A 19,063-nucleotide genomic window follows, 5' to 3' on the forward strand; every position below is an offset into this window, starting at 1 on the left:
CTGTGCCAGGGGCCTGTATGGGGACGACCAGGTAGGTGGGACGGGGACATGCTCAGGCCCCTGCACCGCCTGGGCCCCACCCCGGGCAGCATCTACCAACACAGGACACCTGTCTCCTGCCCGTGGGGCGGGGGCGTCTTGGGCCACCACGTGAGCACTCCAGAAGGGGCCGGGGGGTGGGGGCAGAGTGCCCCCCCGCCAACATGTCAAAACACCCAACACCGTCCTAATTACACTGGCATTGTGGGGGCTCCCAAAACAAAGGGCAGCTCAGTCCCTACGTAACGTGGTCTCAGGACAAGTATTACAGATGAGCCTGGCACCCCCGAAGCCTCTAGAACCGCCGGCCAAGGGACAAGCTCCCACCCGGAGGGCGGCCCAGGCACACCTTGTGCTCTTCTGAGGACCATCACCCCGGGATGCCTGGTCGTGGCTGGCAGGCTGACCATCGGCCCTGGGCTTCCCCGAACCCCGAGCTCCTGGCCTCGGGGGCAGCAGGCAGCTGGGTCAGTGACCGAGATCCTTACGCCGCTGCCGCACACACGGGTGCTCCACACCGTGCATCCTCAGGAGAGAGCCGTGGGCTAGGGGACTGGCCCGGGGTGGCCCCTCTGCGACCGCGGCCCAGACACCCCCACACCCGACCCTGCTGCTGCAGCCTGGCTGGCGGCGCCCACGCTGGGAGGGCCCGTCCCAGGACGTGAAGGGCCAGCAGCGGCCAGGGCCTGGAGTGTGCACATTCCACGCAAATCACACAGGAGGACCCGGGGCCACACCCGCAGTCACAGCGGGGCCGACGGCATCATGGGGGCCAGCGAAGGGGTGCACGGACGGAGGACCCACCACAGCCTCGGTCAGTTGTCAGACTGACGGGAGAAAGGCCCCTCGTCAGCAGTGGACGGCGGAGATGGGGCTCGGTGCCAGGTAGGTTCCGGTGGACAAGGAGACCCACGCGACACCGCGAGCCGAGCCAGGGGCACAGCAGGGACACCGCCATGGCACAGCGCGGAGCCGGCAGGGACAGGGCGGCCACAACCCACCCGACAGAAACGCAGCCCTTCCCCGGACACCGTGCGGGTCGAGGAGCCCCCCCTGCCGCCAGGGGCCCCCAGGCCGGGCTCAGAGGGCGTGTGCTCCCCCCCAATGCCTCACTTCACGTCCTGGTCCCGCAGCCGTCTGGGGCACCCTGGGGGCGCTGCCTCGGCTCCGAGGAGCATGGCTCGGTGCAACCACGGACAAAGGGCCCAGGGGTAGGGGACAGCGCAGGACAGCGGCACAGGCAGGGAAGCGGGGGAGGACCCTGCGCACGCCCCTCACGCGGGAAGGCCGGCCTGGAACAAGCCTGGACCCCTCGCCTCAGGACACGTGCCTCACACAGGACACTGCACGGGCTGCGCTGCGGCCACTCGGGAGGGTTTATTAGAGGACGTACGGGAACGACGGTGCGGCCTGCGTCCCGCGGGGGCAGACCCTGCCCTCCGCGTCGCCCCGGCCAGATTTCAGCGGGCTGCCCAGGAGCCAGGGGAGAGCCGGGACCCGGACCGTGGGCAGCACGTGGCCTTGCAGGGCGGGCGCCCATGTGAGCCAGCAGCACCACCCCCGCGCCCACCCGAGGTGCTGTCTTGGCGCCACGACTGGTTTCTGGGGTCACACAAGGAGGCATGAGGGCAGAGTGCACACACGGGCCGCTGCTGGCACCGGGCACGGCGCGCCTACCAGTCCTGGTTGTCCCAGCCCTCGTCAACCGGCACAGCCGGCGGCACAGCCTTCTTGGCGGTCTTGGCTCTGCCCTCCCCGCCGCCCCCCCATGCCTCCCCGAGGTCGCTGTGGTCGCTGTTCTTATTGTTGGATGCGGAGCCCGAGCCCCACACATCCCAGCTGTCCGAGCTCCTCTTCTCAGCCGAGGCGTCCGCGCACGTCCAGCTGTCGCTGCTCGGGGACCTGTGGCCCTTGGCAGGGTCCGTGCTCCCGAAGCTCTCCCAGAAGCTCTGGTCCATGGTGCGGTTCTGGAGGTGGTCCCCACCGCTGTTCTGGTAGCTCTGGCCCTCCAGGGGCCTGGGGGAGACAGGAGGACGCTGAACGACAGCCCGAGCCACCAGGCCGTCCCTCGGGGTCCTGCCCCCAGGCCACGATGCCCACAGGAGCACGGGGCCTGGAAGATGCTGTGTGCACAGAGCCCGCCGGAAGCATCTGGGTGGGCCTCCTGCCAGCCAGGCCCGGCTCCATCAGTCCCACCCCAAAAGGAGCGTGTTGTGAAGGAAAAGGTACGAGGCTGGTTTTCCACAGCGACTAACGGAACAGCGCAGCCCTGAGCGCGCTGTCAAGCCTGATGGGCCCCGCTGAGCAGTGGCCCCCACCACGGCCAGCTCCCACCCCCTACCCTGCAGCTGGAGTAGGGGAGCCCTAGCCAGATCGGGGTTCAGCACACAGGTGTGGACAGTGAGGGCGGGGATGGGGTTGCTGCGGGGCCCCTGCCGGCCCCACCAGCCCAAGATGGGAGACAGTGAGATCAGCACTGGCCCCTCTCGTCTCCAGGCCCGAGCGGCAGCCGTAGCCACAAGGTCAGTATCTCTAGGGTTCTGGGAGCCGCCCCTGGGGGTGACAGGCCTGTCCGCCAGCGGGGATGCCGAATGCCTCTCAGAGACCTTGTAGGAAGGAACCCAGGGCACGAGGGCGGGGATGGGGGACCAGCATACCTGTCCAACGTGTCCTCCGCTCTCCCAGAAAAAAAGGTGGTGACGTCCCGCCATCCCCTACTGCCGACCCCCTGGACCTGGAAGGGGATGGGAGGTGGCTGCTCAGGGTGGGTCCTCACAACGCACACACGGTCCCGCTCAAGGTCCCGGGAAAGCTTAGAGACCCGAGCAGCATGGCCGGGCTCAGGCCCGAGGCCTTCGTATGCTCCTCCCGACAGGAACGGTGCAGGGGACGCCCGGTGTGCACACAGTAGTGGCGGCGGGAGGCCCTAGTGCTCAGCTCGAGGAAACAGCATGCAAGCAAAGCCCCTGCGGCAGGCTGGGGAGGGGGGGCCATGCGCACCCCAACCCGCCTAGAAGACAGCGAGGCCCCGGCCCGTCAGATGGCACTCACCAGGGCAGGGCAGCGGCGGCACAACGAAGGCAGAAGAAAAAGAAGCAACAGTTAGCAGACCTGACAGGGCCCCCCACCAAGCTGTGTCCACATTCCTCGGGCAGCCGGCACCGGAGCGCTCAGCTGAGCTGCCTCACCGCCCAGTGGGCACCTGGCGGGCACCCAGGCTGCGGGAGCGTGCGGGGCGCGAAGAGCCCTCCTGCTCTCGGCCCGGGCGCCCTGGAATGTGGAGACTGGCTTCCAGCTGCGCCCAAGCTCCAGGGCCTGCCCTACCTTGGACGCCAACTGAGAGACCCCACTGGACACATCATCAAAAATCTTTCCCTCTTTCACCTGCGTGGGTTAAAACACTGCCATCAGCCCAGGGGCACAGAGCCCATCGTCGCCGTCTCTGACCAAGGACAGTGCACGCCAGAAAGAGCTGTGGCGGCAGCTGTGTGCGACGTCTCCCCCAGGCAGCCCCCTCCCCACGCGTGAAGGGGCCGACCGTGCCCAGGCTGCTGTAATGTGGCGTCTTCCTGGGGAGCCTCTGGGTCACCCACAATGTCCTGCGGACAGGTCGGCACCGCCCCCCGAGCCCCAGTCTGCTGGGGGGGCTCCCTGGCCGTCAGCCACCTCCGCGCTGCCCACCCAGCCCACCCTGAGGAATGGAGCACAAGGCTGTGCCTCACGGAGCCCAGGGATGGGGGCCCAGTGGACGGAGTTGGGACTGCTGGACAAGCCCCCCAGCACCCACTGCTCCCCTGGAATGAGGGCCACAGGGGGGTGGGGGGCAGACAAGGGACACCGGGCATCGGGGGCGTTACCTTCTCTTGCGCAGGTTTGAGAACATTCTCGTTCAGGCTGTGGCCCAGCTCTGAAGCCTGTTTGATGAGAGGGAAGTCAGGTGAGCTCGGGCAGCATGTCACCCAGGACACTGGTCGGCACGGTGGCCACGAGCCCAGCACCCAGGAGGCCCCCACCCCACTGTCATGGCAGCCGCGGTGCCTGAGGCAGCTGCGCGGAAGTGGCCCGCAGTCACCGTGGCGATGGGGCGGCCAGAGACCACTGCCCCAGGCCTCCGCGCTCTGGAGGGAAGAGGCCCAGAGTGGCAGCAAGGCCTCGGGAGTCCATCCCACCCAGCGGCCACCTGTGGGTCTTCCCATCAGAGCCACGCAGTCCCATCCCCAGGACGGCCCACGTGCTGCAGCAGGTCACATGCTACCCTTCAGCTGGAGTGCAGGCAGTGCACCTCTGGTCACTGGATGAGGTTGAAGCCCACCTGCCCTCCAGCGGCCACCTGACCCAGAAGGAAGGGGACAGAGCCAGAGGATGAGCCAAGGTGGGTGGGGCGGCAGCGGGGCGATGGGGCAGCTAAGAGGGAGAGCACCAAGCAGCAGCAGCCTCGAGGCACAGGGCAAGCGCACAGCGTCAGCACCTCACCACTGCGATGACAGCCCCTCTGCGTACTTAGCAGGAAGTGATGAGGTCATGAAATGAAAATCCTGCCACACAGCTCCCGGCACCCCAACAGGAGCAGTGCCCCCGGCCCCGGCCCCAGCAGGTTGGTGAGAAGCTCTGAGGGCGAGCACACGTAAGCGAGGACACACACGGGCCACGGGCCAGGAACGCTCAGGGCAAAGCACGTGGGCAGCACAGAGAACGGGGGAGGCATGCACGAGAACGGACGTGGTGCCTTACCAGCTCGGGCTGCTGCTTGGTGCCCCAAAACTTTACCCAGATAGCAAGGGAGCAGGTTGGGGCGGGGGGGGGGGGAGAGGGAGAGAGTGAGAGGCAGAGTGCGCACGAGCAACAAGGAAGCACCTCCAGACACCTTAATCAGCCTCACGTTCTGGTGGCGTCACCCCAGCGGGCGTCCTCAAGAGTGCCCTCGGTGCCCACCTACTACCACCGACCCTCGCTGCTTTCTATTCTACTCTGAGGTACAACTTCCAGAACTACGTGAGCAAGTCAGGAACCCCAAACGGGGGCGCACCACGCACGGAGAGCGACTGCCCTCCCTCCTGGGACAGCCTGTAGGGCTGCTGCCTCCGGCCCGAGTCCTAACCCCCACACCGGGGGACAGGCAGTCCAGCGCCCTGGCACCACCTGGGGACTGCAGGGCCACCAACCAAGATTGGAAAAAAAAGACAAACACCGACCACCCCAAACCACCACTTACAGTGAGAAACTAACGGGGAACCGAGGTATTTCCGCAGAACCCAGACCCACCGCCCCAAGGAGGGGCTGCCCCACGGCCCTCGGCCCTACCAGGCTTCCCTCCCCCCGCGGGCAGGAACCACACAGGAGCCGTCCGGCCGGCCGGGTGCCCAGGCAAGGATGGACAAGGGACCCTGGCCTTGCCCCACAGGCCCCGACAGACGCAGCCTCCCACCCCACCTGCTAAACCCGCAGGCGCCGGGGCACAAGTCTGTGAGCACAGGCCTGAGCTGCAGAAACGTCCCCTCTCCAAGCACAGGGCCTGACGATGGCAGCCCGGGCAGCGTCCAGACGCCAACCAGACGTCACACTAGAAATTTTAGCAACACAAAACGCAGAAGCTTCCTTTGTTACCTTCTGACTCGCTTGAGATCCGAATTTGGTTGCCTGGAAAGAGACACAGGGTTTCCAGCTCGCCTGTCCTGACGCCCGGCCCCAGGCTGCGCTTCCCACCCTCAACAAACGCCCAGTCCAGGCCTGTCCCGTCAGCCACGCCCCCAGGGGTCCAGCAAAGCTGCCCGCTAGGCCAGGCCCCGAGGGAGGGAGGCCGTCGGGAGGGGCAAGCCCGCAGCACACAGGCCGGAGGAAGCAGGCCCATGGCAGGAGTGGCTCCCCCCAGCCCCGGCATCTATGAGTGTTCCTGCGGCCCAGGCCGTGCACCTACTTGGCGCCCAGTGCGCCCCGTCCCACAGCTCCCTGCAGCACAGCACCCTCACCCCCAACCACGTTCACGACAAAGAAGGAAAAGGCCTGGCCAGGCGTTCCAGCTGGAAGGCACCTGGGCCTCCCGGCTGTAGCCCTCCAGAGGCCACGAGCCAAAGCTGCGGTTCCACAGGGCCTGCTGCTCCTCGAGGCTCCTCCCGGGCCGGACAGGGGAGGATGCAGGGCACATGCACCCACGGGCAGCACAAGCAGTGTCCGTGGGGCCTTCGTCCCAGCCCAGGACCAGCCCTGTGGCTCCTGCGGGTCACGCGACAGCAGGCACCGTCTGGCCCACCGTCTCCTGGCCCTCGGAACATTCCTGTCCCGGTCTTGCGTGCCAGGCAGCCCCTCGACCCTGCCCTGGGCTCTCCGTTCTCCAGGGCACCTTCCTTACCAAGGCCACACCTGCCAGACCCCCCAGTACTCCCCAGGGTGATGGCCCCAAAAGGTTTCTGGCCTGTTCCTTTCTAAGCCCAAGGCTACTGTCCACCTGCGTGTCCTGACAAGTCCCCAACCCTCCCGCACTTGGGCAGAGGAGCAGGCAGGACTGAGAGAAAAGTCAGACGAATCCTGCTCTGTGCCCAGCAACAGGCGCTGGAGGGCTGGCGGGACCCCTCTGCCCGCAGGGCTCACAACGTGCGGTGACTTGGCACGGCACCCCCTCCAGAGCCGGCTGGCCTCTGCACACAGCTCACCCTGATGGGCGGGCGGGTGCCTGCTGCTAAAGCAGCCAACGGCGGGCCCTGAGACTGGCCGTGGCCTCGGGGACCCGAGAGCATGCCTGGGGGCCAGGAACGCCCCCTACTCCTCGTGGAGTGCCCTCCAGACCCTTCTCTGCCCCCAGACCCCAGACAGCACAGCCTGTGAGGGGCCGGCGGGTGGAGTGCTGGGGCGGGTACTCACTCCCTCCTTAGCAGCCGAAGCAAACTTGCTCGCTCCAGTGGTAAAACTGCTCCAGCCCTGCAAGGAAGCAAGAGGGGCCACGTCGAGGTTCCATGGCGGCGGCCCAGCAGGCTGTCGGCCACGCCACCCACGGCCCAGCGCAGAGCCGACGGACTCTGCACCCAGCTTCGCAGGGAGGCCACCTCCGGGAGGCCCTGTGCACAGCCGCAGCCCCGCTTCCCGGGAGGAGCGGGCATTCCTGCTGCAGCACCACGCACCCCACCCCGGCCCCCCGTGCCAGGCTGGTGGGCAGAGCCCTGGGATTCATGTGCCCGGTGCGCTCGCGGGAGAGCAGGGCCCGGCAGGTGCCCCGCTTTGGATGACGCGCCTGCGGACTGGAAACGCTTCCCCTAACAGCAGCTACACCCACTGGGACCAGAAGGAAGGCGGCAAGCCGGTCGCACAACCTCAATGAGGGAGGGGAGGCGTGCGTGGATGGTGGGGCTGCGGGGCGCGGGGTGCAGGGTAGGGGACGGTCCTCACCGAGCACAGGGACGACACGGCGCTGCTGAGGAAGTCCTCTTCCCTCTTCGGGGGCGGCACCGTGTTCCCGAACCCCACGTAGCGGTTCTCCTGGGCCCTGACAGGAACACGAAAGGCAGCACCCCGCTGCCCAAGGGGCTCGAGAAAGGAGAGGCCCAGACCCGGGAAGGATGAGGTCCGCAGCGAGGCGGGCACACAGGGCAGGCTCTCCTCGGCTCCCCGGAGAAGACCCTCCTGCTGCATTTGGGCAGGGAGCTCGGTGCGACCCGGCAGCCCACTAGTGCAAGAAGCGTCAAATTACTTCCTCGGACAGCCCCGGGGACAAACACGCGTCCACAGGTCAGCTTGCTTCCAAGAAGGAAAAGCATTCTTTTTCCCTCAACTGAGGTTTTCCCTCCACTCACACTCTTCAGACCCGGGCTGGCCCTGATTTGCCACAGTCAGCGGCGCACGGCCTGCACGCAGGACCCCAGCCCCGAGGGACCCAGAGTCCCTGAGCCACCAAGCCCCCTGCTGCCCACGCCTCACCCCTGATAGGAGCCAAGGTCGTCGTTAAGCCAGTCTTCAAAAGCCTTGTCTGAGGACGAGGTCGAGTTCTGCAGGTGGCCAGAAGCTCTGAGAGGGAGGATCAAAGGGCAGTGAGGTCAACGGAGGACAGGCACGCGCAGGGACCGTGCGGCGCTCCAGGACATGCTGTCACGTCCCCCAGCATGGAGCACCTAAGGCCATCTGGCCTCCACCTCCGAAAGGCGGCTCACTGGCCGCGGCGGGCAACAGCAAGCGGACACACTCCGGCCCAGAGAGGACCCCACGGGCCCCTGACCGCTGCTCCAGGCCTGCCCACGCTGGCGGGAGGCAGCACAGAGGCCGGAGAGCCGGGTGCTGAAGCCGGCATGTCAGCAGCGGCCCACCGAGCTCCCACGAGATGCACGGTGCGGGCGTGGGGTGGGGGTCCCTGGGCGCCCATGGTGCAAACACAGAGCCTTCCCTGACCGGTCACTGCAGATCACCAGCCTGACACTTGAGAGGACGCAGGACGTCTGCCGTGGGGATCGACCTGTCCACACCACGCCTGCGCTCCGGGGGCTGGGTAGTGCTCGGGAGGACAAAGGATGGAACCACCACCCAGCAGGGACGTTTCCTACAGAAACTTGCGGTCATGGGTTCGAATCTGAAAGCACTGTCCCAACGGGCAATGGAGAAGTGCGGAGCTGCCCCCTTGGCCCTAGACACAGCTTCCAGGGCGCTTTTACTGAAAACCCCTATCGCATAGGTTGAAGACAACCTATGAAGCTGTTTTCCCACTGACTCCTGGGAGTAGCTCACAACGGGAGCCATTCCCACAACAGCACGGGGGCCCCAAGCTACGGCTAAGATCGGGGCTGGGCCCAGAACAGCCGGGACCCGGACGAGAGGCCAGAGGAGTAGCTACCGGTGAGCAGCGGACGGCAGTGTCTTGGGCTGGGGTGGGGTCCAGTTCTGGGCAGGCGAGGACTCCAGACACCATTCTCTGCCCTCAGCCAGGGTGGCTACCTGCCAGGGGACACAGGGATTTGAAAGCCGGGACCGTCAGGACTGGTCGGCGATGTCACCCACTCTAGCCCATCCTGCCCGCTGTCCTTCCAGGCTCAGCGGGCACGGGCCGGGGTCTCTGTCACATGTCAACACGGGGACGGGGTCTCAGTACGGAGGGGCCGGCACACGATGCTCCCCCCGAGGGCAGGGAGAAAGGCCCATCCTCTCCCCGGCTAACTACACGCCGCCTGCCTCCCCCAGGGTGGGACAAGACAGCCCACACGTCCTGTCTGTGCGCCGCAGTCCCAGACTGTGCGCGGCCCCCGCAGGCGTGTCAGACCCACAGGAGGACGCCAGCTCCCAGAGCCATCCAAGCCGCCAATGGGCGGAGCCTCAGCACCACTGGCTGGCCGGTCCCTACCTTGTCCCTGAAGAGGGCCGCGGCCTTGCTGTTGTACTTGTCCTGCAGGGACCAGCAGGGGTCATAGTCCTCCTGAGACTCCAGGAACTCCCGGAATTTCGCATTCCCTCCAGCTTTCATCTTCTCAAGCTCCACGTCCTTCCACTTGTCCATGGTCACCGAGCGCACGAAGCTAGAAACCAGAGCGCCAACCTACTTGTCAGCACTGGGTGTCCAGGAGCCCCCACCCCAGCCAGGTCGTGAACCTGACGCATGAGCTTCCAGTGACAGAAGCACCTGGCCGTGACACCTCCGAGGGCAGAGCTGGCAAGGCAGCACGTGTTACCCCGTCACCCTGCAACCCACAGCAGGCCCTGACCGCGGCTCAGGATCCCTGAGGAGCCCAAAAGGCACGAGGGGCAGGGCACTGACCTGAGGTGCACGCCAAGCCCGCGGTGCTTCCCCGAGCACTCCAGGCAGATCCAGATGCCGTAGGTCACACTCACCCACTGAGGGTTGAATGCACCACACTCAAAACACACCTGCAGGAAGAGCCACATGCAACTCACCCAGGCATTTGGGGCAGGGCCCAGAGCCCCAGAGACCCGACAGGTGGCCCCAAGAAGGAGCAGAGGAGAGGCTGGCCCGAGCCTAACAACAGCAGGGAGAGCTCTGAGGCTACAAGCAACTTCCGGGAGGTTTGCTAGACCTCAAAGCATCAAGCAAAGCAGAGACGCTTACGTTGTTTTCATCTTGCACCCTGACTTCTTTCAGGACTTTCCTGGTTCTTGGGCTGGCCATGATGCTGCAGGGAAGAAAAACAAAATTTTAAGACTTACAAGTAGATTACTTTACAAGAAAACCCATTGGTGCAAAAACACAACACATAGCTTCGGAGAAATCCCACTAAGCTGCTGGAAGCTATGGGGTAACGTCACTGCTCACTACAGGCAGCACCAGGGAACTACTCATGGGACGAATCTGTCCCTTACACGCTGAAGAAAAACCCAGAGCAGTCTGGATGTTTCCAGGCCAAACACAATGCAATTACCGAGAATAACGTAATTATCGGTGTCCGCTTTGCCTAACCGTCATGAACCGCCAACACTACAGAATTTACAAAATGTCCCCCCCACCTTGTGGTGCAGCCCACAGCAAGGGCCGACCTCTACATGACGTACAGACTGGCTGCTAAACCGGGCGCCCACCTGAATGAAGGGCCAACGTATCAGACTCGGGCCAGCAACCTTCGAGGACAGGGAACCCCAGGTTCTCTGCGCGCGGTACCTTCCTTCCCCTCCCCAGCCTGTGGCGTGGGGCCGAAGTGCTCCCCGTGACCAGGAGGTGTGCAGAGGTTGGCCTGCGGTCAACCACGGGGCCCCCGTGGAGGGTGGAAGTGACCGACAGCATGACCACAGCAGGGCACACCTGCCACCATGCCTCACAAGGACACGCTGGGGCACAAGAGCCATGTAACTCAGGCTGAAGACAAAAACCATTTCTCTTTATAAATCTCCCAGCTCCGGTAAAACCCAAGTTCAAGCAACAGCGCACTGGACTCATGACCAGGAAAACCGACGTAGATTCAAGCTGGAGAACGCGCACGGGAGCAGGCAGGGTGCTGGACGCAGAGCGACCCCACGGTCCTGCACGCACCACCTGGCCCTGGGCCTCAGGGCACCTCTCCCACCACCAACGCACAACTGTGCGGGGGCCTCTCTGAAGCTCGCCCTGCTCTCACTTGTGAATGGCGCCTGTGAGCTGTTGCCCTAATTCCCGGCGGCACGCACCCGCCGGGGACCCCGCCAGCACCCTGGAAGTGGCACGGATCCGACACCCACACGGCTGCTGGACGTTTCACGCAGCCGCTCTGCTGCCCTGCTGCACAGCCAGCCTCCCTGCCGACGGCGGAGCTGGAGCTTTCCACGGACACGCAGCCTCAACAAGCCAGGAGATCCCGCGCCGTCCCTCACCCGTCATCTCAGTCCGCGGGAACAAGTCACGGGTGGCAGCCCTGACTCTGCACAGCCACGCTTTCTAAACCTAGACGGTCGGGACTCCCGTGGTCGTCAGCGCCCAGCCCGAAGCCAGCTGAAGACGACAGACGCGGTTATCTTCCCATAACTGACAAACAAGACCCGAGGTCCCGAGGTGCAGCTCCGACTCCTCTGCACTCCGCAGTTTTCCGTGCTACGCAGACGGCCAACCGACGCCGCGGGCACACTCCCGAGTACGGGCGCCCGGCCGGACTCCTTTAAGTGAACGGACTTTTGTCGCCGCTGCACACGAGCTGCACGGGGGGGGGGGGGGTCCCCAGGTACACCCACACTTGGGGCCATCCTGCCGGATCTGAACTCACAAAGCCCTCTGCACACGTCCGTCTCATGGCGACCACCGGAGAGCCCTCTGTGGGCGGCTGCGCGGGGCTGACACGCGGACCTGCCCCATCGGGTCTCCATGCCCAGCCCCTGGGCTGTCCAGAGAACCCTGCCTTTCCTCAGAGGTTCGCATCCTGGTCGAAAGGGGCACCAAGCAAACGAGAGCCAGAACTGGGTTGAATGTGCCCTGAATTTCTAACTGTGTAAAATAAAATCAGGCAGAGCCAAAGTCTGCAGAACTAGTGGCAGGTGACCTGTGAACAGGAAATGACCTGGATTGAAAATGAACTCTCCTCGGTGACCAGTTTTGATGGGCGTGACCTTCAACTCCCTGAAATGCTAACTTGGATACGTGAAATGCGTCCTAATTTTCAAAACCGCAAACACGGTTTATCTCGAAAAACCATCCAAGGATTTTTTAGTGCCTGAAACCAAGGTGGTAAAAGGTGGCTCCCTGCAAGTGGCCGTAACTTCAGGGAACGCTGACCAAGTGAGGTCACTCCCTCCGGTCCGCCCTGTAAGCAGCTGCAGAACCTGGCCCTGGGGTTGGGACTCTGATCGCATCCGAGATTCAAAGGGATGACCGGGGGGGGGGGGGGGGGGGGGCACTGCTGGGTCCCAGGATGACCGGGAGGCACCACTCGGTCCCCGGGATGACTGGCAGGCTGGGTCCCAGGATGACTTGGGGGCACTGCTGGGTCCCAGGATGACCAGGAGGCACTGCTTGGTCCCTGGGATGGCCGACGGGCACTGCTGGGTCCCAGGATGACCGGGGGCAGGGGGGTTGGGGGGGCACCGCCGGGTCCCAGGATGACGGACAGACACCGCTGGGTCCCCAGGGATGACTGACTGGTGGGCTGGGTCCCAGGATGGGGGGGGGGGTTGGGTTGGGGGGGGCACCGCCGGGTACCTAGGATGACCGGGGGCACCGCTGGGTCCCAGGATGACGGACAGACACCGCTGGGTCCCCAGGGATGACTGGTGGGCTGGGTCCCAGCATGATGGGGGGGTTGGGGGGGCACCGCCGGGTCCCAGGATGACGGACAGACACCGCTGGGTCCCCAGGGATGACTGACTGGTGGGCTGGGTCCCAGGATGGGGGGGGGGTTGGGTTGGGGGGGGCACCGCTGGGTCCCAGAATGACTGGGGGGGGCACCGCCGGGTCCCTAGGATGACCGGGGGCACCGCTGGGTCCCAGGATGACGGACAGACACCGCTGGGTCCCCAGGGATGACTGGTGGGCTGGGTCCCAGCATGATGGGGGGGTTGGGGGGGCACCACTGGGTCCCAGGATGACTGGAGGGGGCACCGCCGGGTCGCTAGGATGACCGGGGGCACCACTGGGTCCCAGGATGACCGGGGGCACCGCTGGGTCCCAGGATGAGGGGGGGCACCGCCGGGTCCCAGGATGACGGACAGACACCGCTGGGTCCCCAGGGATGACTGGTGGGCTGGGTCCCAGCATGATGGGGGGGTTGGGGGGGGCACCGCTGGGTCCCAGGATGACCGGGGGCACCGCTGGGTCCCAGGATGACCGGGGGCACCGCTGGGTCCCAGGATGAGGGGGGGGCACCGCCGGGTCCCTAGGATGACGGACAGACACCGCTGGGTCCCCAGGGATGACTGGTGGGCTGGGTCCCAGCATGATGGGGGGGTTGGGGGGGCACCGCTGGGTCCCAGAATGACGGGGGGGGCACCGCGGGGTCCCTAGGATGACCAGGGGGCACCGCCGGGTCCCTAGGATGACGGACAGACACCGCTGGGTCCCCAGGGATGACTGGTGGGCTGGGTCCCAGCATGATGGGGGGGTTGGGGGGGGCACCGCTGGGTCCCAGGATGACTGGGGGGGGCACCGCCGGGTCGCTAGGATGACCGGGGGCACCACTGGGTCCCAGGATGACCGGGGGCACCGCCGGGTCCCGGGGCTCCTCCCAGAGACCGCCCGAAGCACTCAGCACAGCCGCTGTCCGAGCACCGAGCACCGAGCACCGAGCACCGAGGCGGAGGCCCCGCGGCCCGGGCACGGCGCGCAGGAGCGTGGGGCCGGCCCTCCGCGGGCGCTGCAGCCTCCGGCGGGGCGCGCACCCCACGGGGCCCGGGGTCGTCCACGCGCGGGGCGAGCAGCGCGGGTCCCCGGGCCGCCTCCCCGCACCCGCCGGGCGGAGGAGCCTGAGCTCCGGCCTGGGGCCGTCTGTGCGGCAGCGGGGCCGGGCGGGCTGCGGGGGCGCTCCAGGGCGGGGGCGAAGGGCCGCGCGCCTACCGGGGGGTCCGGGCTCGATCCCGCGCGCCGGGGTCCGTCGGGTCCGTCGGGTCCGCGGTCGGGCGCGCCGCAGGCTGCTCCGGGGACGCGCGCCCGCCGCCCGCCCCGCCGCCACCCGCTTCCGGCTACGTTGCGCCTCGCGGGGCATCACGGGAAGCCGGGGGAGGGGAGGGGAGGGGAGGAGAGGGGCGGGACTTCCGCCTCCGTCCCCGAGCGGCAGCGCGGCCCCGCCCCCGTCGCCATGGGAACGCGGGGGCGGCGTCGCGCACCGCGGGGCTCGGAGCCGGCCTCGGGGCGGGGCGGGGCGGGGCGGGGCGGGGGGGCCGGGCTCAGGGTCCCGCGGGGGCCGGGGTTGGCCCGCCCACAGCGGCGGACACGGAAGCGCAGCGGGAGGTGCAGCGGGAGCAGGACGGCCGCAGGCAGGGGGGACCCGCCTGGGAGGGACCGAGCCCCGGGCCGTGCCCGGACCCGCCGAGACCCCCGCCCTTGGGGCCGCCGTGGGGGCGGGACCGGGGTCGCGAGGCCCCGAGCGGCGGAGCCTGTTAGAAGAGCTGGTCCCGGGACGAGGGGACCCGCAAATGATTTTCGGTTTGCTTTGCACTCGGTGCTTTTTTGTGGATTTTGGAAGGATCACGTGTGACGTTTTTATTAGGGTGTAAGTACAGGCTGTGAGATGTCCAGGGCCATGACCTGACGGCTGCATGCCCCGGGCGGCCACCGCCATCAGGTCACCGTTAGGGACCGCTGGGTCGCAGCAGCCACCGTAGGGTTAGGTCCTCACCTCTTAGCTCGGCTGGTGTAGGCATCTGTAAATAAACGCAGAGTGTCCTCCCAGTGGCTCGCTCCGCGGCTTGACCAAGACCCCCTGGCTGCGGGTCTGTCCCAGGCCTGGCACAGGAGGGCCACCTACCGAGCCGTCCACTCAGCCGGCGTTTGGGGACTCATCCATGTTGCAGTGGCCGCCGCCGCTCCTTTGCATCGCTGAACAGTATTCCGCTGCGTGCAGTCCCCTCGTCTGTCCATTCACCTGCTGGACACTGGAGTCACTTTTAAGTTTTCCGTGTCACGAATAAAGATGCTCTGAAATTCGCCTACCAGCTTTTTTGAGGGCATATTTTCGATTCTTCTCGTGTAGTCCCCTAGAAGGAAAATTGCTGGGAGATGGGTGGGTGTCCTTTGAACTTTACACAAAGTTGCCAGTCTTCCAGGTGTGTGTGTGTGTGTGTACCATTTATTTTTCCACCCACAGTAAGACAGTTGCTCCACCGCAGCCTCTGTGGGCCCACAGTGGGGTCGCAGCATCTCCCTTGGTTGTTGGGTGACAGCTGCCCCAGTGCTCATCCTCCCAGCACTCCCCGCCTGCCTGTGCCGGCTTGAGCATCTGCACCTTCCTGCCCCAGAGGAAACCCTCAGGAAGGAGCCAGAAGCACTCACGGGAAAGACGGGAATGACAGGCACACCAGTGTCTACACAGTGGCAATACGAGACTAGATTTCAGCACAAGAGCCTGGGGTCAGCAGTGTTGCCTCCCCAGGTTCAGACAGTGAGAGCCGTGTGCCGCATTTACAGTGGGCCTCCTGGAGGAGGTGGGCTCTGAAGGCTGAGCGGATGCTGGCGGAGAGGAGGGGCGGGGAGGAGGGGAGAGGGGGGGAGGGGAGGGGAGAGGAGGCTGTCCTGGCACAGCACAACTGGGACCAGCACTGGGCACCAGCCAGACCAGACAACCAGTGGAGGCTGAATGTTTCCTGATCACAAAGCATGAAAGTTGATCAGGATCACCCACTGCCCTAGGCTCCGGGAGGTCTGAGGCGAGGTTCATCCCCAGAGCAAGGGACACGTCCGGGAGCCAAGACCAGAGGGGGGGCCTTCCAAGGACAGGGCAACACAGGGCAGCTCCTTCCTCCTCCTCAAGGCTCTTGTAGTGTCCGGATGACAGGAGAAAGCGCTCGCTGAGCAGAGCGGAATCTGGGTGGTGAAGCGGTGAGTGCTGCAGAACGCGGAGCTACAAATTGGAAACGTTCTATTACTCCATCTTTTAAAAAAAAAATATATTTATTCATGAGACAGGCAGAGGGAGAAGCAGGCTCCCTCCGGGGAGCCGGATGCAGGACTAGATCCCGGGACCCGGGGTCACACCCTGGGCTGAAGGCGGACAGACGCACACCCACTGGGCCCCCAGGCGGCCCTTTATTACTCCACCTAAACTATTCAGACAATTTGCTTTTCTTTTAGAACCGCCGCCGGCAGTCCATTAATTTTCAGTTACAGTAATAGGATCCTGTCTGTGGTTTCCTCCGGGGCAGGGAAGCCCTGGGTGTGATAGGACGACGGGAACTCCTGGGAGCGAGCTGCAGGCCCGTGGCGCCAGCCCGCCAGCCCGGCGCACAGGGTGAGCCGGGGCAGGAGTGCAGGGCGCCGTGAAGCGCAGCGGGAGCCGCGTCATCCCGCTACTTTGCCCCAGCCTCCGTTTCCCCAGTGCTGAAGAGAAGTCTGCAGTTAGTTCCCTTTCAGGCCAGGAGCCCACACTTCCCGACACTCTGCGGACGTCAGGCCCTGGGCTCGAAAGGCAGAGCCTGTTAAGCTGCACAACCACTGCGCGTGCTCTGGTGTGAACCCATTGCTCAGATTTGCCCGCAGTCCAAAGGGCGGTTTAAGGGGCCAAGGACCCAGCCTCTGTTACAGCCCCTCAGGGGAGAAGCCGGCGCATGGAGCTGGGCAGCCACGCGGGCAAGCGGGCATGTGTTCGGGTCAGGACGCCCAGCACCAGTCTCAGCGGCCTTGTCTGGGCCCCAGGGCGGGGTCAGCTGGGTCCAGGGGGTCCGGCCAGCTGCTGGCAGCGGTGGCAGAGGCTGAGGAAACAGCTGGAGCTCCACCCAGCTAGTGAGGGCTGTGGGTGTGCACACGTGTAAGCGCACATGTCTGTGAGCGTGTGTGGGTTTGCACATTTTCGCATCATGCACTTATGTGCCTGTGATGTGTGTATTGCTGTGTGTGCTTGTGTGTGCCTTCAAGTGTGTGAGGTGCGTGTGCACACAGACGTGTACACTTGTGCATATGTGTGCTTTTGGTGTCCATGTGTGCATGTGAGTCTGCACATGTGTGCACGGGTATCGCGTGTATGGGTCTGTGCCTGAAGGCTCCCTGGGCTCAGGCTCGTCCAACTTAGTGTCCCGTGTGCAAAGCGGCAGCAGGTGCGGGTCTGGGGTGTCCCCAGGTAGAGCCATGACCAGCTTCCTCCAGAGGCAGGTCCTGCTGTGTCGCCTTTGCACAGCGCAGAGGCTGAGACGGTCCCGACCCCCGCGCCCGCCGTGGCAGCAGCTCCGGGATGTGGTCCGGGCAGCTCCGACCCCAGAGGCCCTGGGGGGCGGCCTCATTGGAACATCCCCGGAGGAGCAAGGGTGCAGCCCCCACACGCGGGGGCACCCCAGCAGCGGCGCCCGGGGCTCCAGGGCGTGGGGAGAGTAAAGGCTGCCTCCGCCTTCCCTCCCAGCGCTTCTCCACGGTGCATGCTTGGCCCAGACCCGGGGTCTGTGCGGCCCAAAGCCGGCGGGCACCGGTGGTTCCCTTGTGCTGTCGCTGGAGGTGGTATGGGGCCTCGTGCGCTCCCGCTGAACCCCACGCGCTCCCCGATGCAGGCTCCTGCCACCCCGCGCACACTCCCGTGCCAGCCCTCGGGCCGCGCGCCTCCCGGGAAGCCCACTACCAGCCTCAAGGCTCAGCCAGCTTGGGGACGGCCAGGAGCCTCAGATGTCCCCGGAGCCCTCTGTCACCCTGGACTCTCGGTGTGGACTTGGCATTCCTGTCCTCCCAGGAACTTGGGCACTGCCCTGGTGGCTGCCCTGCCCCTGCGTCCTGGGACTCAGGCCTTGCTCCCCGTGCTCCGCTCTCATTCCTCTGGGGCCTCCTCCCTGCCCTGCCCGGCTGCCTTGTGGTCTGCGGGTGAACTCCTAAGGCCCAGCTGCTGGGTCCCACTTTGCCGCCAAGATCACAACAGGTTCAAGCCACAGTGGGTGGCAACGGGCCGAGGCTGGGAGCCCATTTGCCGTGTGGCCGGGCAGTGGCCTTGCAGGGCTGGAAGGACCCGTCCCGCTGCCCCGGGGTGCCTTGCGAGGCCTCCTGGGTCCCAGGGTAGGCCCTCCAGAGCTGGCCACGGCCGCAAGTTTGGGGTGAACTGACCCAGCCTGGTTTTCCCAAAAAGACATACATTCAGACCTGGCTCCGTGGCACTTCGTGTCCTCTGCCTTTACAGCGGGACCTCATTCCTCCTAGCTGCGCGTCAATGGTATAATTTCTCTAGTGTACTGGGGTTCTCGTCGCCGTTATTGCTTTGTGATTATTTTGCTTCATCTTCATGGTTTACTGGACATCTGTGTGCAGCGACCTCCCTGTTCGCGTACGTATCGTTATGGCATCGATCCCTGGAAGTGGAAGCACTGGGTACAATCCGATTATCCCGCCGCTCCCAGAATCTCCGTACCAAGTGCCCTGCCGTGAGCACGCCTGTGTCCCGGGTCCCCCCCCCCGCTGCCGTGTTCCTCAGGCGCTCGCCCTGTCCTGCTATAAGCACGTACGCGTGCACACTGCTGCGTTGGTCTTCATTCCGTACTGGTGGCCGGGCCGACGACCATGAGCGTACCGTGCTGAGGACCTCCAGGTTTGTTCTCCACCACCAGGACCTCCCTGAAATGGCTTCGTCCTGCCTGGAGAGAAGACCGCGACACTGGTTGGGCCGGGCCGGCCCACCCCATCTGACTCCCTGGCATTGCCATGATGCGCAGGATGAGACTAGGCCCGAGGCAGGAGACAGAACACGCGGCTGTGCTAATCTGAGAGGCTGTGCAGATGCTGTTCCTGAAAACCCGGAGCTACCATCCCACTCACACTCCCCCCCCCCCCGCAGCTGAGCCGAGCGACACCTGTCCACGCTGGCTCAGGAGTCACGGCTAAGAATGTGTGGAGACTGGGCCCGCTCCTCAGGTTGCAGGCCTGATGGCTCAGATCCTGGCAGAGAGTAAGGACCCCACACCTGCCTTAGCTCCTCCCATGCTTATCGTAGGAGTATTTCTAGATGCGAGTTGATAGACACGGAAAATC

The 19,063-nt window shown here is 65.3% G+C and overlaps 1 protein-coding gene across 7 annotated transcripts; it reads right to left on the reverse strand.

Moving 5' to 3' along the window:
* Positions 1–1,397: 1,397 nt before the first annotated feature.
* On the reverse strand, positions 1,398–14,090 carry ARFGAP1 (ADP ribosylation factor GTPase activating protein 1). Of its 7 annotated transcripts, XM_055305197.1 has the most exons (14): positions 13,970–14,090; positions 10,073–10,136; positions 9,764–9,873; positions 9,353–9,524; positions 8,849–8,949; positions 7,945–8,031; positions 7,417–7,513; positions 6,895–6,951; positions 5,644–5,676; positions 4,771–4,800; positions 3,897–3,953; positions 3,364–3,423; positions 2,697–2,773; positions 1,398–2,055 (listed from the first exon to the last, which is right to left on the reverse strand). In XM_055305197.1, the coding sequence occupies exons 2-14, from the start codon at positions 10,130–10,132 to the stop codon at positions 1,713–1,715; spliced, it is 1,284 nt and encodes a 427-aa protein (XP_055161172.1). In that variant the 5' UTR covers positions 10,133–10,136; positions 13,970–14,090; the 3' UTR covers positions 1,398–1,712. The 7 variants fall into 7 exon arrangements, with proteins under 7 accessions (XP_055161172.1, XP_055161205.1, XP_055161182.1 ...); XM_055305230.1 differs by lacking the exon at positions 9,764–9,873; XM_055305207.1 differs by lacking the exon at positions 4,771–4,800.
* Positions 14,091–19,063: the final 4,973 nt, after the last annotated feature.

The sequence above is a fragment of the Nyctereutes procyonoides genome, unplaced genomic scaffold (genome assembly GCF_905146905.1).
Source record: "Nyctereutes procyonoides isolate TBG_1078 unplaced genomic scaffold, NYPRO_anot_genome, whole genome shotgun sequence".
Lineage (NCBI taxonomy): Eukaryota > Metazoa > Chordata > Mammalia > Carnivora > Canidae > Nyctereutes > Nyctereutes procyonoides.